This window comes from Trypanosoma cruzi, genomic scaffold (genome assembly GCF_000209065.1).
Source record: "Trypanosoma cruzi strain CL Brener 1047053516807 genomic scaffold, whole genome shotgun sequence".
NCBI classification, from domain to species: Eukaryota; Euglenozoa; class Kinetoplastea; order Trypanosomatida; family Trypanosomatidae; genus Trypanosoma; species Trypanosoma cruzi.
In genome coordinates, this window is record NW_001849558.1 from 306,447 (window position 1) to 321,131 (window position 14,685).

Consider the following 14,685-nt stretch of genomic DNA (forward strand, 5'->3'; position numbering starts at 1 on the left):
GCCAAGTAAAGGCGCACGCAGCAACACGCATTTTCCCGCCTATCAGACGTAAAAGGGAAGAGAACCAACAAAGCGAAAATGGTTAAATACAAACGACAAAGTCTCATTTCCTTCCTCCCTGCGGTACAACAACAACAAAAAAAAAGGTGAAGGAGAAAGAAAAACACTACAACAACAACAACACGAACGAGGACACCGTCAAATAAAACAAGGCACCTTCATTTCCTGCGTTTCTTCTGCCTCTTTTGCAGAGAAGAAAAATTGCATTGCCGAGCCTTGTCGCCCTCCCCGTGAGGTTTCTTCGGAATACTCTCCTTCTTTGCCTTCTTGAGTGCCTGTCGCACCTCACGCGGGCTTGCCCTGGAAAAAACCTTTGCTGCAATCTGCCTTCGCGCCTCTTCTGCCCGTGCCATCACTATCGCCTCGTCTTCCGCCGCTTCCGCCCTCTGCACCGCCTGTTGCTGCTCCACCTCCCGCTCATGAGCTTGACGGTTGCGCTTGCGCCGCGAAAAGCCACCCGCCGCTTCCTCTGCAAATGCACTGAAAAAGCCACCATCGTCCTCTGCCCACTCCTCGACATTCGCGGGTGCTGTCGCACTCTCTCCGGCCATCGAGAGACGTGAAATAAATGCCAAATCCAATTTTCCTGTCCAACACCCACAGATCTTCCAACTACTCTCCGCGAGAAACAACACTTTTCCAAGCAAAAAAGAAAAAAAAAAGACCCATTCAGACCAAAATCACAGTACCCAATGTAATTTAATCAGAAGCGGCAGCAAACATAAAAAAACAAGAAAAAACCACCACCAGCGCAATAAACACGTTCATCCCAATCAAAAAGTAAAACCAGGAAAAACAAAAACAAAAACAGAGTGTCAGGTGAAGAAAAAATCCTACTGCTCCGTAACCTTCGTTGTGAGGTTCTTGAAGGAGGCGACGGGAACGTTGGAGATGACGGTGTAGAAATGCTTGCGCTTGCCTCCCTCAAGAGTCTCGGACTTGCGCTCCACATGCACGCGGACACGGCCCGGAACACCCTTCACACCCTTGTGCCAGACGTACGTGTTCAGAGAGGCGTCGATGCGGTTGTCCTTGGTCTTCATCAGCCGGGCAACAAAGGCCTTGATGCGCTTGATGGCAATGGGGGCACGCTTGTGGAACGTCTTCCTCTTGAGCAGCTTCGACAGGTGGATGGTCGCCTCCATGGTGATGTTGTCAGGCTTGCGGCCAGTGCGCTTCCGAAGCGCGGCACGGGTGATGCCACGCACGCGCGAGTGCTCGGCGGTGTTGCCAACGCCGTGGTACTTCTTGCGCTTCTCCGAGTCCATCTTCGCCAGCACACGCTTCCAGCGGCGGTCATCACGCGCCTTGCGGGAGGCAACAGCCTTCTTGCGGGCATCCAGCAGTGCCTGCTTGCGCTCCTTCCCGAGCACCTTGCCCTTGAATCCGGCACGTGTCATTTCACTCCACAACAGACACTGTGTTATTGGCAAACAGATAAAAAAACACGACAACGGTAAAACACGAAAAAATAATAATGAAGAGACACATCAATGGGTAGGCAAGAAATGGGTTACAGAGCTGGATATGGCGTGTCAACGTGGAGTTGTCACCATATCTTCTCTTAAGTGGTTTGCACCCCACTCTTCACGAATAAAGCGTGCAAGCAAAGAAAAAAAAAACTAGAAAAGAAGAAACAATCAATCAACCAGGGAGAGAAACTAGCTAGTCAAGATCGCAACGTCCGTACAGACCACACGGAAGCACGTCTACTGCTCCGTAACCTTCGTTGTGAGGTTCTTGAAGGAGGCGACGGGAACGTTGGAGATGACGGTGTAGAAATGCTTGCGCTTGCCTCCCTCAAGAGTCTCGGACTTGCGCTCCACATGCACGCGGACACGGCCCGGAACACCCTTCACACCCTTGTGCCAGACGTACGTGTTCAGAGAGGCGTCGATGCGGTTGTCCTTGGTCTTCATCAGCCGGGCAACAAAGGCCTTGATGCGCTTGATGGCAATGGGGGCACGCTTGTGGAACGTCTTCCTCTTGAGCAGCTTCGACAGGTGGATGGTCGCCTCCATGGTGATGTTGTCAGGCTTGCGGCCAGTGCGCTTCCGAAGCGCGGCACGGGTGATGCCACGCACGCGCGAGTGCTCGGCGGTGTTGCCAACGCCGTGGTACTTCTTGCGCTTCTCCGAGTCCATCTTCGCCAGCACACGCTTCCAGCGGCGGTCATCACGCGCCTTGCGGGAGGCAACAGCCTTCTTGCGGGCATCCAGCAGTGCCTGCTTGCGCTCCTTCCCGAGCACCTTACCCTTGAATCCGGCACGTGTCATTTCACTGTCGTCTTTCCTCTGCTTCCGTGATTGGTTTCTTCTTTTTAATGATGGAAAAAAGTGAAGACAACAATTTATAATAAAAAAGCAGAGGTTTGGTTTACATGCCACGGTGCGGCGCCACGTGCAACAGAATAGACTCCCCAAAAGAAAACTAAACAATCGCAGCCAAGAGAGAAGAAGAGAAAAATAACCTTAAACTCCAATGAAACAGTCAATGCAAAGTGATAGAGAGGAGCTGCATGAGAAATATGCTCCGGTCCACAGCGCTCAAAGGTGCGGCTTTTTCCGCCAGCAGCGGTGAATGATGCGAGGACGCCAAGAACGCACGCTGCGACGCATTAGTCTTTCGTCAATCAGCAGAACTGGCTGCCATCGTCTGTCGTGCGGCCGGTGAATAAATCGCCAAGCGGTGATCGTGGAATTAAAAAGATCGCCAATCGAAGCTACACGAAGGGGACATCCCCATTCCCCTGCCACAACACACACATATTCTCGCCGATGGCCCTAACAAAAAAAAAAAAAAAAAGCCACAGGAAAAGAATAGTAAAATGCAAAAAGGAAAAAAGAAAAAAAAAACACAACAAACAAGAGACATCGGATTTTTATTTGGATGGGTGGTGGTGGTTATTCTGTTCAAGAGAAAGAATGAAAGGAAAGTTCATTATACTCGACCGCTTCTTTTAAAAGTGGCAAATAGAGAGTTCATATAATTTAGAACTTTCTTTTTTGTTTCCTTTTTTTTTTGTTTGTTTGTTTGTTGTTATGGGCGGCTAACAGGCACATACACAAACACCACGTGGTAGATATATAACGCATATATGCGGGGAATGATGGAAAAAAGAATGAAACCACCAAAAAAAAAAAAAAAAAGAAAAGAAAAGAAAAGAAGAAAAACAAAAAAACAAAAAAAACAAAAGAAGTCATGTCCTTTAGTGAACACAAATAAACGTATGGATATGTGTGTTTGTTTACGAAAAAAATTTTCCCTGTTTTCTCTGCTATCCGGCCCCACTTGTTTATTGTTTTCTCTTCTAACAATTTCTAGCGCATATTAAAAGTGTTAAAAAATGCATACAGGCATGTTTCCTTCTTCTCTCGCTGTGTACCGTGTGTCGGTCTGCATGTAATGTAATGTTCGCTTGTGTCGTGGCTAATATTGCAATGGCCGAGGGGACAGCGACACAAGGTAAACAAAATAGGTAGCAGCGAGAAATAATATCCACAACCAAAAGAAAAATTTTATTTTAACACCCATTCACTTTATTCCGTGTTTCACTGCAGTTTCCTCTTCCTCCTCACCGCACCCCTTCACACACACACACACACACACACAAATAAAGACCACAGCGGTCGGGGGTGGTTGTGGCTAAATAAAAAAAAAATCAGCCGATTTAATCAATATAAAATTCATTCATTCATTACTCTCAACAATTTATCGCACTCACAGACATAATTTAGATATCAGTGGAAGCAATGAACAAAGACGACTGAGCATCAGACATGTTCGTTTCTTCTTCTTCTTTCCGCGCCACCTTCCCTCCTCCCACTCCTGCATGGCAAATACGGTACGCATTTTGAACGGGAGTGTGTATGCGTGTGTGGGGTGGGGGGTGGAAGGGAAATAAAACAGACGTAGGCACATAAAACAATAACAACAGAAAATCATGCGACTAAAAAAAAAAAAAAAAAAGCAATAATAAAAGAAAAAAAATGAGACACCGACTCTAATGCGTTCTTCCTTTTTTTTTTTTTCTTTTTTGTTTCCTTCTTCTTTTCATACCTCCTCTTCTCCAAGTAAATGGATTTTCTATCCCACCGCTTAAAACACGTATATACACAAAAACACAAACACACACACGCCCAAGAGAACACACCGCCGCTCCACAGTAATAAGAATATCCCTCTCCTCGTCCTCAAATTTATTCCTCCGGTTGCTTTACCCACCATTCATAAAGTCACACACAAAAAAAAACACACTCCCATAAAGTTCTCTCGCCCTCCCAATTTTTTCTTTTTTTTTTTCGTTTCTCGTTTACTCCCCTAATTTTTCCTTTTTTTTTCACCTTCACTATCTACTCTTTCATTGACCCCCTCCGCTCTAAATTACACTCGTGACCCCCCACTTTCTTTGCTTTGTCCTTGGGTAGAAAAAATTTTTTTTTCCTTCTTTTTCGTAGATGTAAATGTACGCATGGCATTCTGTGGAATTTTTCGAGTTGTCTTGTGTCGCTCTCCTTCTCTGTCTGTCTGTCTTTGCATGCGTGTGTGCGCTGTAAAAATATATAACTTTTTTTTTTTTGTCTAATTTCACTTTAAAGCATCGATGAAGCGGCGTACTTCCTCTAGAGACTCAGCGCTCAGCTCTGACAAGAGCACCTTTACTGCCTGCACGACACCTGTTTCTGTTGGGCCAATTTGAGGTGGTTGCAGGTGGATCGCACCCATCCCGCCGTTGCCAGAAGACGCCCTCTTGGTGTGAATGGAATGATTCATCGGTTCGAACTGGGAGTGGTGAGAGAATTCTAAATGCGTGCTCCGCCGCTTTGTCGCATGCGTCCTTGTAGGACTGCGGGAAAGAGAACCACGTCTGTCGCCGTTGCCATGTGCAGCATGGTCATCCGCATAGGCAGAGACGCTGTTATGGTGTGACCTTTGCGCTGTGAGTTTTGCTAATGACACGGTTCCCGATGTGGGCCCCGATCCAGGCCGCACTTTGCCCCTCGCAGGGTCGCAGTACATTGACGGGGGCGGTGCAATCGCCCTCAAATTCGGAAACACCCGGCACGCCTCCTCCCGCTCCTGCGGCAGAATGTCAATGTCGTCCAGGCGTCGCAAGCTCCCAACGGCGGCAATAACGAAGCGTCTGTAGTTTGGGTCCTGACAGATGGGATTCTCTGCGAGGGTCAGCACCGTCAGGTAGGGACTATCACTGAGGTGGAGCACTTGATTCAGATCCTCCACGCGGTTTTTGCGGAGGTACAGTTCGCAGAGTCGCCGGCAGTTCTCAAGCACCCCGAGCTCACTGACGTCGTTCAGGCTAAGAGAGAGCACCTCGAGGTTGCACGCACGCCGCAGTACGCCAATATCGCTGAGTTGCGCCGCGCATACGTTCAACTTCCGAACACGCTGTATGCTGTCCACCTTGGTCTTCTGCAGCACCAAGTTCTCCGTAAGAACTCCCGCCATGGTGAGGAGAGTCTCTGATAGTTATACTCTGTGGCTCAGTGCAGCAACAGAAAGATACAGCCAAAACAGCGGAGAGGAAACAAATAAACAAAAAAAAAGAGGCAAAAAGATGTCTGGGTCCAAGCCCAATTAAAGAAAAAAAAAAAAACGCAGTGAAACCAACCGCAAAAAAAAGGCGTGAACGCCTTTATTATGATTATTAAAAGAAGAAAAAGAGAGCACCAACGGATTTAAACTACGAAACAACAAAGAAAAAGAAAAGAAAAGCACGTGGCAAAAAATAAAGAGAGATGGAGAGACACGCAGAGGAAGAAATGACCGTCATGGTGAAAAACCAACCAGCGATGGTGGTGACGATAAAGGGCAATGATGATATCAACAATGAACATCACCCCCATTTCATTCATCTGCAGCACCACCACTGCCACCATCAGCGTGGCCCTCCGTTCTCTTCGTTTTCTTTTTCTTGATTGTTTGCCAACGTCTTGCTCTTCTCTTTTTCCTGTAATTGATTCACAAGTCGTGAGCCGAGTTTTGCGATACCATCGTAGTGCAAATGTACTCTTTTCCATTCCTCTCCGTTGCCCTTCTCATCCGTTTCCACAACTTCAAAGGCCTCTGGATACCGTTTGAGTATGGCGGTCAGTCGCGATCTCGCCCCTCCGTTGTTCTGCAAGTACTTGAACAAATGGCGTGGAAGAAGTGTTGTTAACACGTCGATGGCTTTGTTGTCGCCCCAATCCTCTTTTTTATTGCTGAGACGTGGCAATAGAAGCAGAAGGATCTCCTCATCGCTAAAAGCATTGTTCCTCCAGCTTTCCCCATCGCTCGGAACATCCTCCATTCCCTGTTCCCGTCGCATCACATTGAGTGAGGTGGTCGTTATGCTCTGGGTTATGAAAAGGTGCGGGAACTGATCAAAGAAGTCCACTCCAACGTGCATTGCGCCTTTGCCGCCGTCCGGCAGCATCGTCTCACGCACCATCGCATTGTTCACCCACACCCCTGGCGACATCTGGTCATAAATGTGAAACGCTACAACATCAGGGTTCAAGAAGGCGTTTCCGAGCGGAAAACAACGTCGAAACTCCTCCCGCACGATTGACCGACGCAACTTTTGCCGACGCAAAGGAGGGAGATTTCTGAGTTTTAAACGTTCTTCCTGCAGCTCCGCGTCCGTTAAGCCGCTGAGCTTCTCGCTCTTCGAAGTGAGGTGCCGCTGCACCTCCTCCTCAGACAAGACAAACTTCATTCCAAGAACTTCCCTTATCTCATCGCACGAAGCTCCATTCACATAAAACCGATCCGCATCAGCCGCTTCAAGGCACATGCTGGGGCCCAGCCACAGGGAAATGCGTTGTGGATATGACAAGGCCACCTGAAGTAATGGCGTTTGAAGAATATCATGGGTAAACGATTTCAACTCGCCGATGGGTACAAAACCGTCCGTTCGCAAATATCGCGAGAGACGCCACAGATCATATTGAGGGGAAGTGTCTTCAGCTTCCCAATGTGGTGCCTCTTCATTGAAGCTTTGGTTCACTATAGACTCGGCCTGAGGTCCACATGCAACAATTAAAGCTTCCTTGCCATGATAACCGACCTGCACATACAGAGACAACTCAGCTTTACTAGTGTGACGCTTTAAAATGAGTTCCACGCGCTTCATCAAAGATGCAAGGTATTCCTCCGTTGCCTCCATGGTCGGTAATTTCCAAGCACGTTGGCACGAAGTCAGCGGAACAGGTTTCCCAGGGAGAATACTACACGCCTGGGATAATTCATTCGGTGCAATTGATTCATTGCGTCTACCCACTCCAACGCATGGTTTCTCGGGAGTTTTTTGTACATCAAGCAGCCTTACACACAATACACCATTCACCATCTTCACGGCAAATTTTTTTTCGCCCGATTCTTCTGGACGGCGACAAAAACCGGCCAGTCCACCCAACTCCGCCAGGGCCTCACGTGCCTCGTCTGAGAGAATTGATGACACCCGTGATATGGCAACCCACGGCGGTGAGGCACTGGTGCCCAAACAAGAAACGGCCTCCTGAACTTCCCGCCGCAAGTGTGCCTCCGTTATGCAGGCTCTACTCTGCCACAGGCAACGCCATCCTAGGAGTGAGGCCGCCGTTCCCCAGCGACGCATACTGGACGCCATGATGCGCAGCAGAAAATGAAGAAAACTCAAAGAAAAGACAAAAACAGCAACAAGAAAAAAAAACAAAAACAAAAAACCGCACGTCAAATAACACACACACACACACACACACACACACAAAACAGAACAGACCTTCAACTGCAAATGAGCATTCCGTGTGGATGATGAAACACGCAATTCTAACGCAATTATACTGAGTCCAACCAGACCCTCACTTTATTTACAGGACCTTTCTCACTCTTCCCCAACACGAATAATTATGGTGGTGGTAGTGGTGAAAAATAAAAAAGGTTTGCCAAGGCCCATTCTTTCAACCACGCAATCGTCTTTCGCGATCCCACACATGCTTTGCAAAAGAGATAGCAAAGATGGATTGATGGGGTTTGCTAGGCTCTGGCTGGTGGTACGTGAGCACTTCTGCGGCAAACCCAATGGCCTTCAGTGCACCCTCAACGATGCCACCCATAAAACTTGCGTAGTTGATGCTCCAACGGCCTTCTCCATCCAAATACTCGGGCGATGGGTAGACATACCTCAATACAATGGGCTCGGTGTCAAAAATAAAAAAGCGATCGGAACCCGTTTCGCGTTGGAGGTCATTAGCGGGCTTACCGAACCAGCGTGACCACAATTTGTCCTGGAAAAGCTTCAACGCACCCTCAATAGTGATGGGACGTCGCTGAAGCTCTAATGGATCCTTCAGAGATGACAGCATGATAAGCCTTGCTCCGACCAACACACCAAGACTTGTCAGTCGCTGTTCGATCTCTTCAACGTTGGAGGCCTTGGACGGCGTATTATGTGCCCGTGTGCACATTTCAGAGAAGAGAAAACTAAACGCTGAAAGGGACACCTTCGCCTCTTCATTGGTGTTCCGACTTGACGCCTTGTCCGACTTGGAGCTCCGCACGCTATCGCGATACGGCATGAGCATGCTTTAAAAATAAGACGTGAGAAACGGAGAGAAAGACACTGTACATGCACGCCGCTTCAGTGTCACACACATGTGCCTCATCGGGACAAGCAAAACACACACGGGCGGAATAACAAAAAAAACAAGACACAAAAATGTCTCTCTTCTTTTTCTTCGCTTCGTTTTATTCCTTCCCCCCTTTCCACGTTGTCGCGTCTTTCTTATTTCTACTTCTTCGCTGGAGCTTTAATCGGCAGTGTGAGGGGCTCAACACCCTCACACACACATATATATGCACGGTAAGTAGAAAAGGCTGCAGAATAGCACAAATATAAGAAACTCCTACGTCGTGAGGACCGGAAATTTGCCACACACACACACACACACACACCAGACAATGCCCGGACCCGCTGCATTTTTTTAATCTCTTGGAGTAGTTTCGACCCAGGAGTTCGAAGCACTATCAAACGTCACAAGGATTACTGGTAAATCCACTTTTACGGAGTTTGCACTTGAGATGGCTAAGAGGAGCTTTTCATACAAGACAACCGTCATGACAGTTGTTGGAACAACACGACAGATATTCACGGGAAGGCCTCTGTAGAGGCCAAGAACTCCCTCGGAACGCCAAATGGCACAGAGTGCTCCTCGCATCGAACGATATTCCTTCAAAGAACCGTGCCGTTTATCCTGCAAACGGGTTCGCACAACCTCAATGGGATTGCATAGGATTGAGGCTGCAGCCTTTGATATGGCCGACGCAATTATCACCTCCATAAACGACGGATTATCCTTGTCATGGAAAGCCCCACGTTTTATTCCCTCATAAAGCGTTACTTGTATTGTTGTGCTTCCTGTCAAAAGAATTTGCGGCCCAACGCCACGAAGCAACGAAAAAAAGCCCTCGCGTTTCAAAATAGCCCTGGTTCCACAAACAAAACCTCGGGGTTCACCGTAACTTTTCACATCGTACAATTGTCGACGTGTTTTCAGCACATTCAGCGGCGTGATGACAACACCTGTAGTAACAGCAGCAATACACGCACTCAAAAAATCCTGTAAAGTGTGACGTCCACTGCTTCTGTGATCGTCACTGCTACAAGCCGTTTCCTCCGCAGCCAAAAACAGTTTCTGTTGTGCTGCCCTAAACGTCAACAAGTATAATCCCCACCCAACACTGTGAGCAAAAATGGACATGGTGATGCCATTGTACATGGCTCTCAATCCCTCCTCCCGAATAATTTGCCGCGCTGACCGCAATGGAAATTTGTTACCCCCTTTATATACGTGCATGCGTGTCCGTAGAAAATCCAAAGGGTAAAACAGTGCCATGGATATAGAAGCACCAATAACGCCTGCCACACCATGTGCCCAGGGCCTTACTGGGGTATGAAGGGATGTATACGTTGCATTTATCCCATTCTCACGTGTTTGAAGTGTCGCCGCCATTATCTTTTAATCGCAGTGACCTAATGCCTCCGTATCCAAATGTTATCCACACCCACCACTCTCTCCGTTGTAACAATTCCTTACCAAATATATGTATATTTATATATCTAACAAATAAATATATAATTATGTATATACATGGATAAGTGAATCAGCAACAACCCTCAACTGTGTAGTTGTAACGGTGGGAGAGTTAACAGCTGAAAACAACAACGCGGAAAAGAAGCGGCGAAAAACTGCCAGTTTTTTTTTTTTTATGTAGACTTGTTATCTGGCAATATGTGTGTGAAAAAAAAAAAAAGAAAATATTCCCTTTCACCCCTGCAAAAAACAACAACAACAAAAACAAAAAGGATTTGTTCGCGGAGTGTACAAAGAGAACACAGCACGGCAACAGGATGAAAAGGAAAAAGAATCAAACCCAACACCAAAAAGGGCAATCCACACCTTACCACTCAACCCCCGTCCTCCCTCCAAACCCCCAAAAAGAGGTAGGAAGAGGGAAGAGGGAGAGAAAAAATTCATTTTAGTTGAATTTACCTGATGGTCATTTGTATATATATATATACTGCAGCAGAGACTAGGAGAAAGTCCAACATGGCAACTCGTCATCCAATGAGCACCACGTACGAAAGGAAAAAAGGTGGATGTGCTCAGGACGTCGCCCACCCGTCCCCCAACTGTGGGAAGGTGAGTGTTGTGTGAGTCCTCAAACAATGCCCTTTTGCGCCAAACGATGCGTCAAGGTAAAAATAAAATAAAAATAAATAAAAAAGGGGATGAGACATGTATAAATTTGCCGAGTAACTGCAGAGCTACACCATTCCTCCTTGAATCAACCATCACTACTCAAACCAACAAAAACAATAACAACGAGGGGTACATTTTCAGCGTCGCAAGCATCACCCAGAAAGGCACAAGAAAAAAAAATATATATTTGCCCCTGACGTAAGCACATGCATAAAAATATTTTCTCTTTCCCCCATAAAACACAAACAAAACCAAATGAAAAAAAAAGAAAAAAGAAGAAAAAAGAAAAAAGGTTAATTGAACCTCTCAAATATATATCGTTTTACCTGTACCATCCTCTTTCATGCCCACATTACATCCTAAAGGCCGTTTTCTTTTTTCTTCTAGTGTGTACACTTATATTACGTCCGTGTTCGTCTCCGTCTCGTTGCTTATAAAATTTATTTTGCGTATTGACAATATACTTTTGTTGAGTCGGCCACGTTACCCAGGAAAGCAAAGAAACAAACAAAACAAAAAACTGAGCATTCTCACTGTAGCTCCGGCCATTGGTGGGATTCACGGCCCTCCTTGTCTAGCCGCTCGTATCCGTGGCGGCCAAATACATCCCTTTGCAAAGAAACAAGTTGACCGTACCTTAGCGTCGGGGTAAACATCCCATTAACGTACACCAGAGAGGCTGAGAGCACAGGGAGCGTCAAGGCTGTCTTGGAAGTGATAAAACCCAAGATATCGCGGTAGCTCTGCAGTCCTTCTCTTATTTCCTTTTCAAAGGCACAGAGCAGGTTACTTAGCTTTACATTCTTTGCGAAGGCCTCCGTCATAGGCTGAAGGAGATAACCCTTCAAAATGCAACCGGCGCGGAAAGTGGCAATGGTGGCTGGAAGATCCAAACCAAAATCATACACTTTATCCAGAGCTCGGAGGCATTGAAACATTTGCGCATAGCACGCTATAATCGCGATGGAAACAGCATGGTAGAGTTGTCGAATCTCTGGTGCGTTGGGACTCTTGTCCTTTATTGCGTATCCAGGGACTTTTAGAACAAAAGGAAGTGTCTTTGCATTTAGCTCACGTTCCGACTTGTACATTGTCATCTGCCGTGACAACACAGCCATGTTTAGACTTGGTGCGGGTACACCAACCTCTAGCGCTTCCTGCGCAGACCATAGACCCGTGCCTTTAGAACCAATACAGTCCTTGACGTGTTCAGAAAGATGGCTGCCATCCGCAACCTTGGCACGCGCGGCGACGATGGAAATATCGAGCATATATGAAGTCAAAAACCCCTTAGCCTTCCAGTCCTCAAATACAGCAGCCACCTCATCGTTGCTTAACCCCATTGCACGAAGAACGTCAAAGGCCTCGCCCCATACCTGCAGAACGGCATACTCCCCAGCGTTATGGTACATCTTGACACACGAACCGGCCCCACCACGGCCATTCATAGTGACACACGGACGGCCATCATCGGCCTTTGCCGCGGCAGCTTCAACCACTGGTTGGATTTCTTTCCATACACTCAACGTGCCACCGGGAAAAAAGGCAGGGCCTTTTCGGGCGCCCTCTTCCCCACCGGAAATGCCCATTCCAAGAAAACGCAGACCTGCTGCCTCCAGTTGTTCGGCCCGGCGGGTCTGATCCTTGAAGTGAGCGTTACCCGTGTCCACAATAATGTCATCCTTCTCCAGGACGCCTTTTAATTGCTCAATCGTCGCGTCAGTAGCAGCGCCAGCCTGAACAAGAATAAATATCTTGCGCGGCTTTTTAATGGCCATAATAAAAGACTTCATCGTCTCATATGCCTTGAGATTTGCCGCAAAAGGAGCCGAGGCATGCTCTTTAATAAAACTCTCCGCCTTGGAGTATGTGCGATTGAATACCGCAACGTGAAACCCTTTCTCTGCAATGTTTAGTGCCAGGTTGGCACCCATGACACCAAGTCCAACAATGCCAACGTCCATTGAAACTTCGTCTTTATATTGTATCCCCACAGAAACAACCACAAACACGGACACAAACACAACCAACCTATAACAGTGAACTAACAATAAACAGGAACCTTTACAAAGATCAGAAAAAAAGAAGATAAAAAAAAGGTTTTAAACCCATTATTATTATTATCATTATTATTATTATTATTATTATTTTCCCTATTCCCTCCTCACCTTTGGGAAGGACAAGAATTTAAATGCATGTACTCTTTACTCGCAACGGAGAAACACAGCATCACACATGACCAAATTCAAATTGAGGCACAACAAGTCACTATATCGACCCGCATTTGTGAGAACCCAAAGACAAGACAAGACAAAAACAACAACAGGGGCATCAGGAAAGACAAATATACGCGGAATTACACCCTGGACGCATCGGTCTGGTTGATTTTCATGATCATTCGAATCTTTTCTTGCTCCTTCTCAATCTTCGCAATAAGCCGCTTGCGACGTTTCCTTCGAATTAGCTCACGTCTGCTTCGGACCTTTGGTTGAGCAATTCGGTTGCACGAATCCTTCTCGTCGCAACGCTCACCAACCAACTCCGTGACTTCTCGCCGTAATCGCCGTCTTTTTTCCGCTTCTCTCTGCAAGTACTCCTGCGTCTCATCGGCATCAGGACCGTCAATGATGAGCACCAGCTGCCCTTTCTTGAGCATCATGTTTGCTTCCTGGCGTGAGTAGAAGGCAAGCAGTTTGACTGCAGTATCCGCATGCAGTGACTCGTTCATTTTGGTTAATTCGTGGGCAACAACAACGCGACGCCTTGGCAACACCAAAGCTATGTCTTGCAGAACAAGCAATAATCGCCGAGGAATCTCGTAAAATAAACAGGGGTAATTAGCCTGCCGGACGGTATTTCGAAGAATGCGAAGGCGTGCTCCATGCGACTCCGGCAGCATGTTTCCAAAGAAGAACGATCCGTCACGAAGAGAACGCAAAGAAGATAATGAAGGACTTTCGGCTTGCATCGCCGTGGAAGACGACTTGTCGCTCTCGTACGGGGAGAAAGTGACGCCAGAAACTGCCAGGGCGCATGTCAATGCACATGGGCCAGGCACTGCCGATACACGCACTCCTTCTGACTGCATCTCCCGAACCAACTCACTGCCCACGTCACCGACACATGGTGTCCCACTTGTACAAACCAGCGCCATGCTTCTCCCTCCTCTTAGTAGTTCCACAAGTTTGTCTTTGGATGCCGTACGATTGCTGCGGGAGTAATGAATAAGACGACCTTGAGCCTCAATATGGACCAATTCCAATAGTGTCTTGGTGGCTGGCCTATCCGTCGTAACAATGTAGTCAACCTGTTTAAGAACGTCAAGTGCACGGATAGAAAAGTCTTTCAAATTGCCAATAGGAACAGAGACAATGTGTAAAGTACCCGCATCAATTTTCGTTGGAGTCGTCAAAGGGTTAACGGCGTCGTCGGGGATGGTTCGTGTGTGGCGATACTTAAACGATCCCCAGCGCGGAGCAGTAAACATCATGACACAGCGCTTTTGCTGCATCTCCCCCTGGATCGGGCTGTTGCGTGTGGTGAGGCGCGAGACACACCGAGCAGCAAACCCTCGAATTGCCATTGGCTCCCTCCACCTCACAGCCACCTTTTGCAAAAAAAAAAAAAAAAAATCGCCCAAGAGAATAAAACCAGAATCCAAAGAAAAGAAACAAGATGACACACACACAAAACAACAACAACAACCAAAAATAATAGAAACAGAGGTGATGATGATGATTATCATTATCGTTAAAAATTATCGCTGCCTCCTCTGTGTTCGTCGATTCTTCTCCCTTTGTTTGGGAATTAAAAAAGAGCTTCCACCTCCACGTTTGCTGTTTGGTTATCGGTCGTTAATTCTATTATTGTTCGCAGCCCACTGC

General features: G+C 47.1%; 9 protein-coding genes across 9 annotated transcripts, besides 15 other annotated features; all 9 read right to left on the reverse strand.

Moving 5' to 3' along the window:
* Positions 1-14,685: a sequence feature (heterozygous, non-Esmeraldo-like haplotype).
* Positions 219-611, reverse strand: Tc00.1047053510663.10 (hypothetical protein, conserved; the record flags this gene model as incomplete). Its single annotated transcript, XM_802934.1, has 1 exon — positions 219-611. The coding sequence occupies one exon, from the start codon at positions 609-611 to the stop codon at positions 219-221; it is 393 nt and encodes a 130-aa protein (XP_808027.1).
* Tc00.1047053510663.19 (60S ribosomal subunit protein L31, putative) lies at positions 894-1,460 on the reverse strand (the record flags this gene model as incomplete). The annotated part of the gene is made up of 1 exon (XM_802941.1): positions 894-1,460. One exon carries the CDS (start codon positions 1,458-1,460, stop codon positions 894-896), a length of 567 nt encoding a protein of 188 aa, XP_808034.1.
* Tc00.1047053510663.30 (60S ribosomal subunit protein L31, putative) lies at positions 1,770-2,336 on the reverse strand (the record flags this gene model as incomplete). Its single annotated transcript, XM_802935.1, has 1 exon — positions 1,770-2,336. The coding sequence occupies one exon, from the start codon at positions 2,334-2,336 to the stop codon at positions 1,770-1,772; it is 567 nt and encodes a 188-aa protein (XP_808028.1).
* Positions 2,849-2,915: a sequence feature (A-rich).
* Positions 3,065-3,098: a microsatellite.
* Positions 3,193-3,258: a microsatellite.
* Positions 3,649-3,672: a microsatellite.
* Positions 4,012-4,050: a microsatellite.
* Positions 4,079-4,114: a sequence feature (T-rich).
* Positions 4,344-4,399: a sequence feature (T-rich).
* On the reverse strand, positions 4,647-5,525 carry Tc00.1047053510663.40 (hypothetical protein, conserved; the record flags this gene model as incomplete). The annotated part of the gene is made up of 1 exon (XM_802936.1): positions 4,647-5,525. One exon carries the CDS (start codon positions 5,523-5,525, stop codon positions 4,647-4,649), a length of 879 nt encoding a protein of 292 aa, XP_808029.1.
* Positions 5,956-7,689, reverse strand: Tc00.1047053510663.50 (hypothetical protein, conserved; the record flags this gene model as incomplete). Its single annotated transcript, XM_802937.1, has 1 exon — positions 5,956-7,689. The coding sequence occupies one exon, from the start codon at positions 7,687-7,689 to the stop codon at positions 5,956-5,958; it is 1,734 nt and encodes a 577-aa protein (XP_808030.1).
* Positions 7,723-7,764: a microsatellite.
* Positions 7,780-7,808: a microsatellite.
* On the reverse strand, positions 8,000-8,623 carry Tc00.1047053510663.57 (transport protein particle (TRAPP) subunit, putative; the record flags this gene model as incomplete). The annotated part of the gene is made up of 1 exon (XM_802942.1): positions 8,000-8,623. The coding sequence occupies one exon, from the start codon at positions 8,621-8,623 to the stop codon at positions 8,000-8,002; it is 624 nt and encodes a 207-aa protein (XP_808035.1).
* Positions 8,971-8,993: a microsatellite.
* Positions 9,023-10,051, reverse strand: Tc00.1047053510663.64 (mitochondrial carrier protein, putative; the record flags this gene model as incomplete). The annotated part of the gene is made up of 1 exon (XM_802940.1): positions 9,023-10,051. One exon carries the CDS (start codon positions 10,049-10,051, stop codon positions 9,023-9,025), a length of 1,029 nt encoding a protein of 342 aa, XP_808033.1.
* Positions 10,137-10,181: a sequence feature (AT_rich).
* Positions 10,799-10,826: a sequence feature (AT_rich).
* Positions 11,060-11,092: a microsatellite.
* Positions 11,332-12,765, reverse strand: Tc00.1047053510663.70 (6-phosphogluconate dehydrogenase, decarboxylating, putative; the record flags this gene model as incomplete). Its single annotated transcript, XM_802938.1, has 1 exon — positions 11,332-12,765. One exon carries the CDS (start codon positions 12,763-12,765, stop codon positions 11,332-11,334), a length of 1,434 nt encoding a protein of 477 aa, XP_808031.1.
* Positions 12,912-12,950: a microsatellite.
* On the reverse strand, positions 13,158-14,546 carry Tc00.1047053510663.80 (hypothetical protein, conserved; the record flags this gene model as incomplete). Its single annotated transcript, XM_802939.1, has 1 exon — positions 13,158-14,546. The coding sequence occupies one exon, from the start codon at positions 14,544-14,546 to the stop codon at positions 13,158-13,160; it is 1,389 nt and encodes a 462-aa protein (XP_808032.1).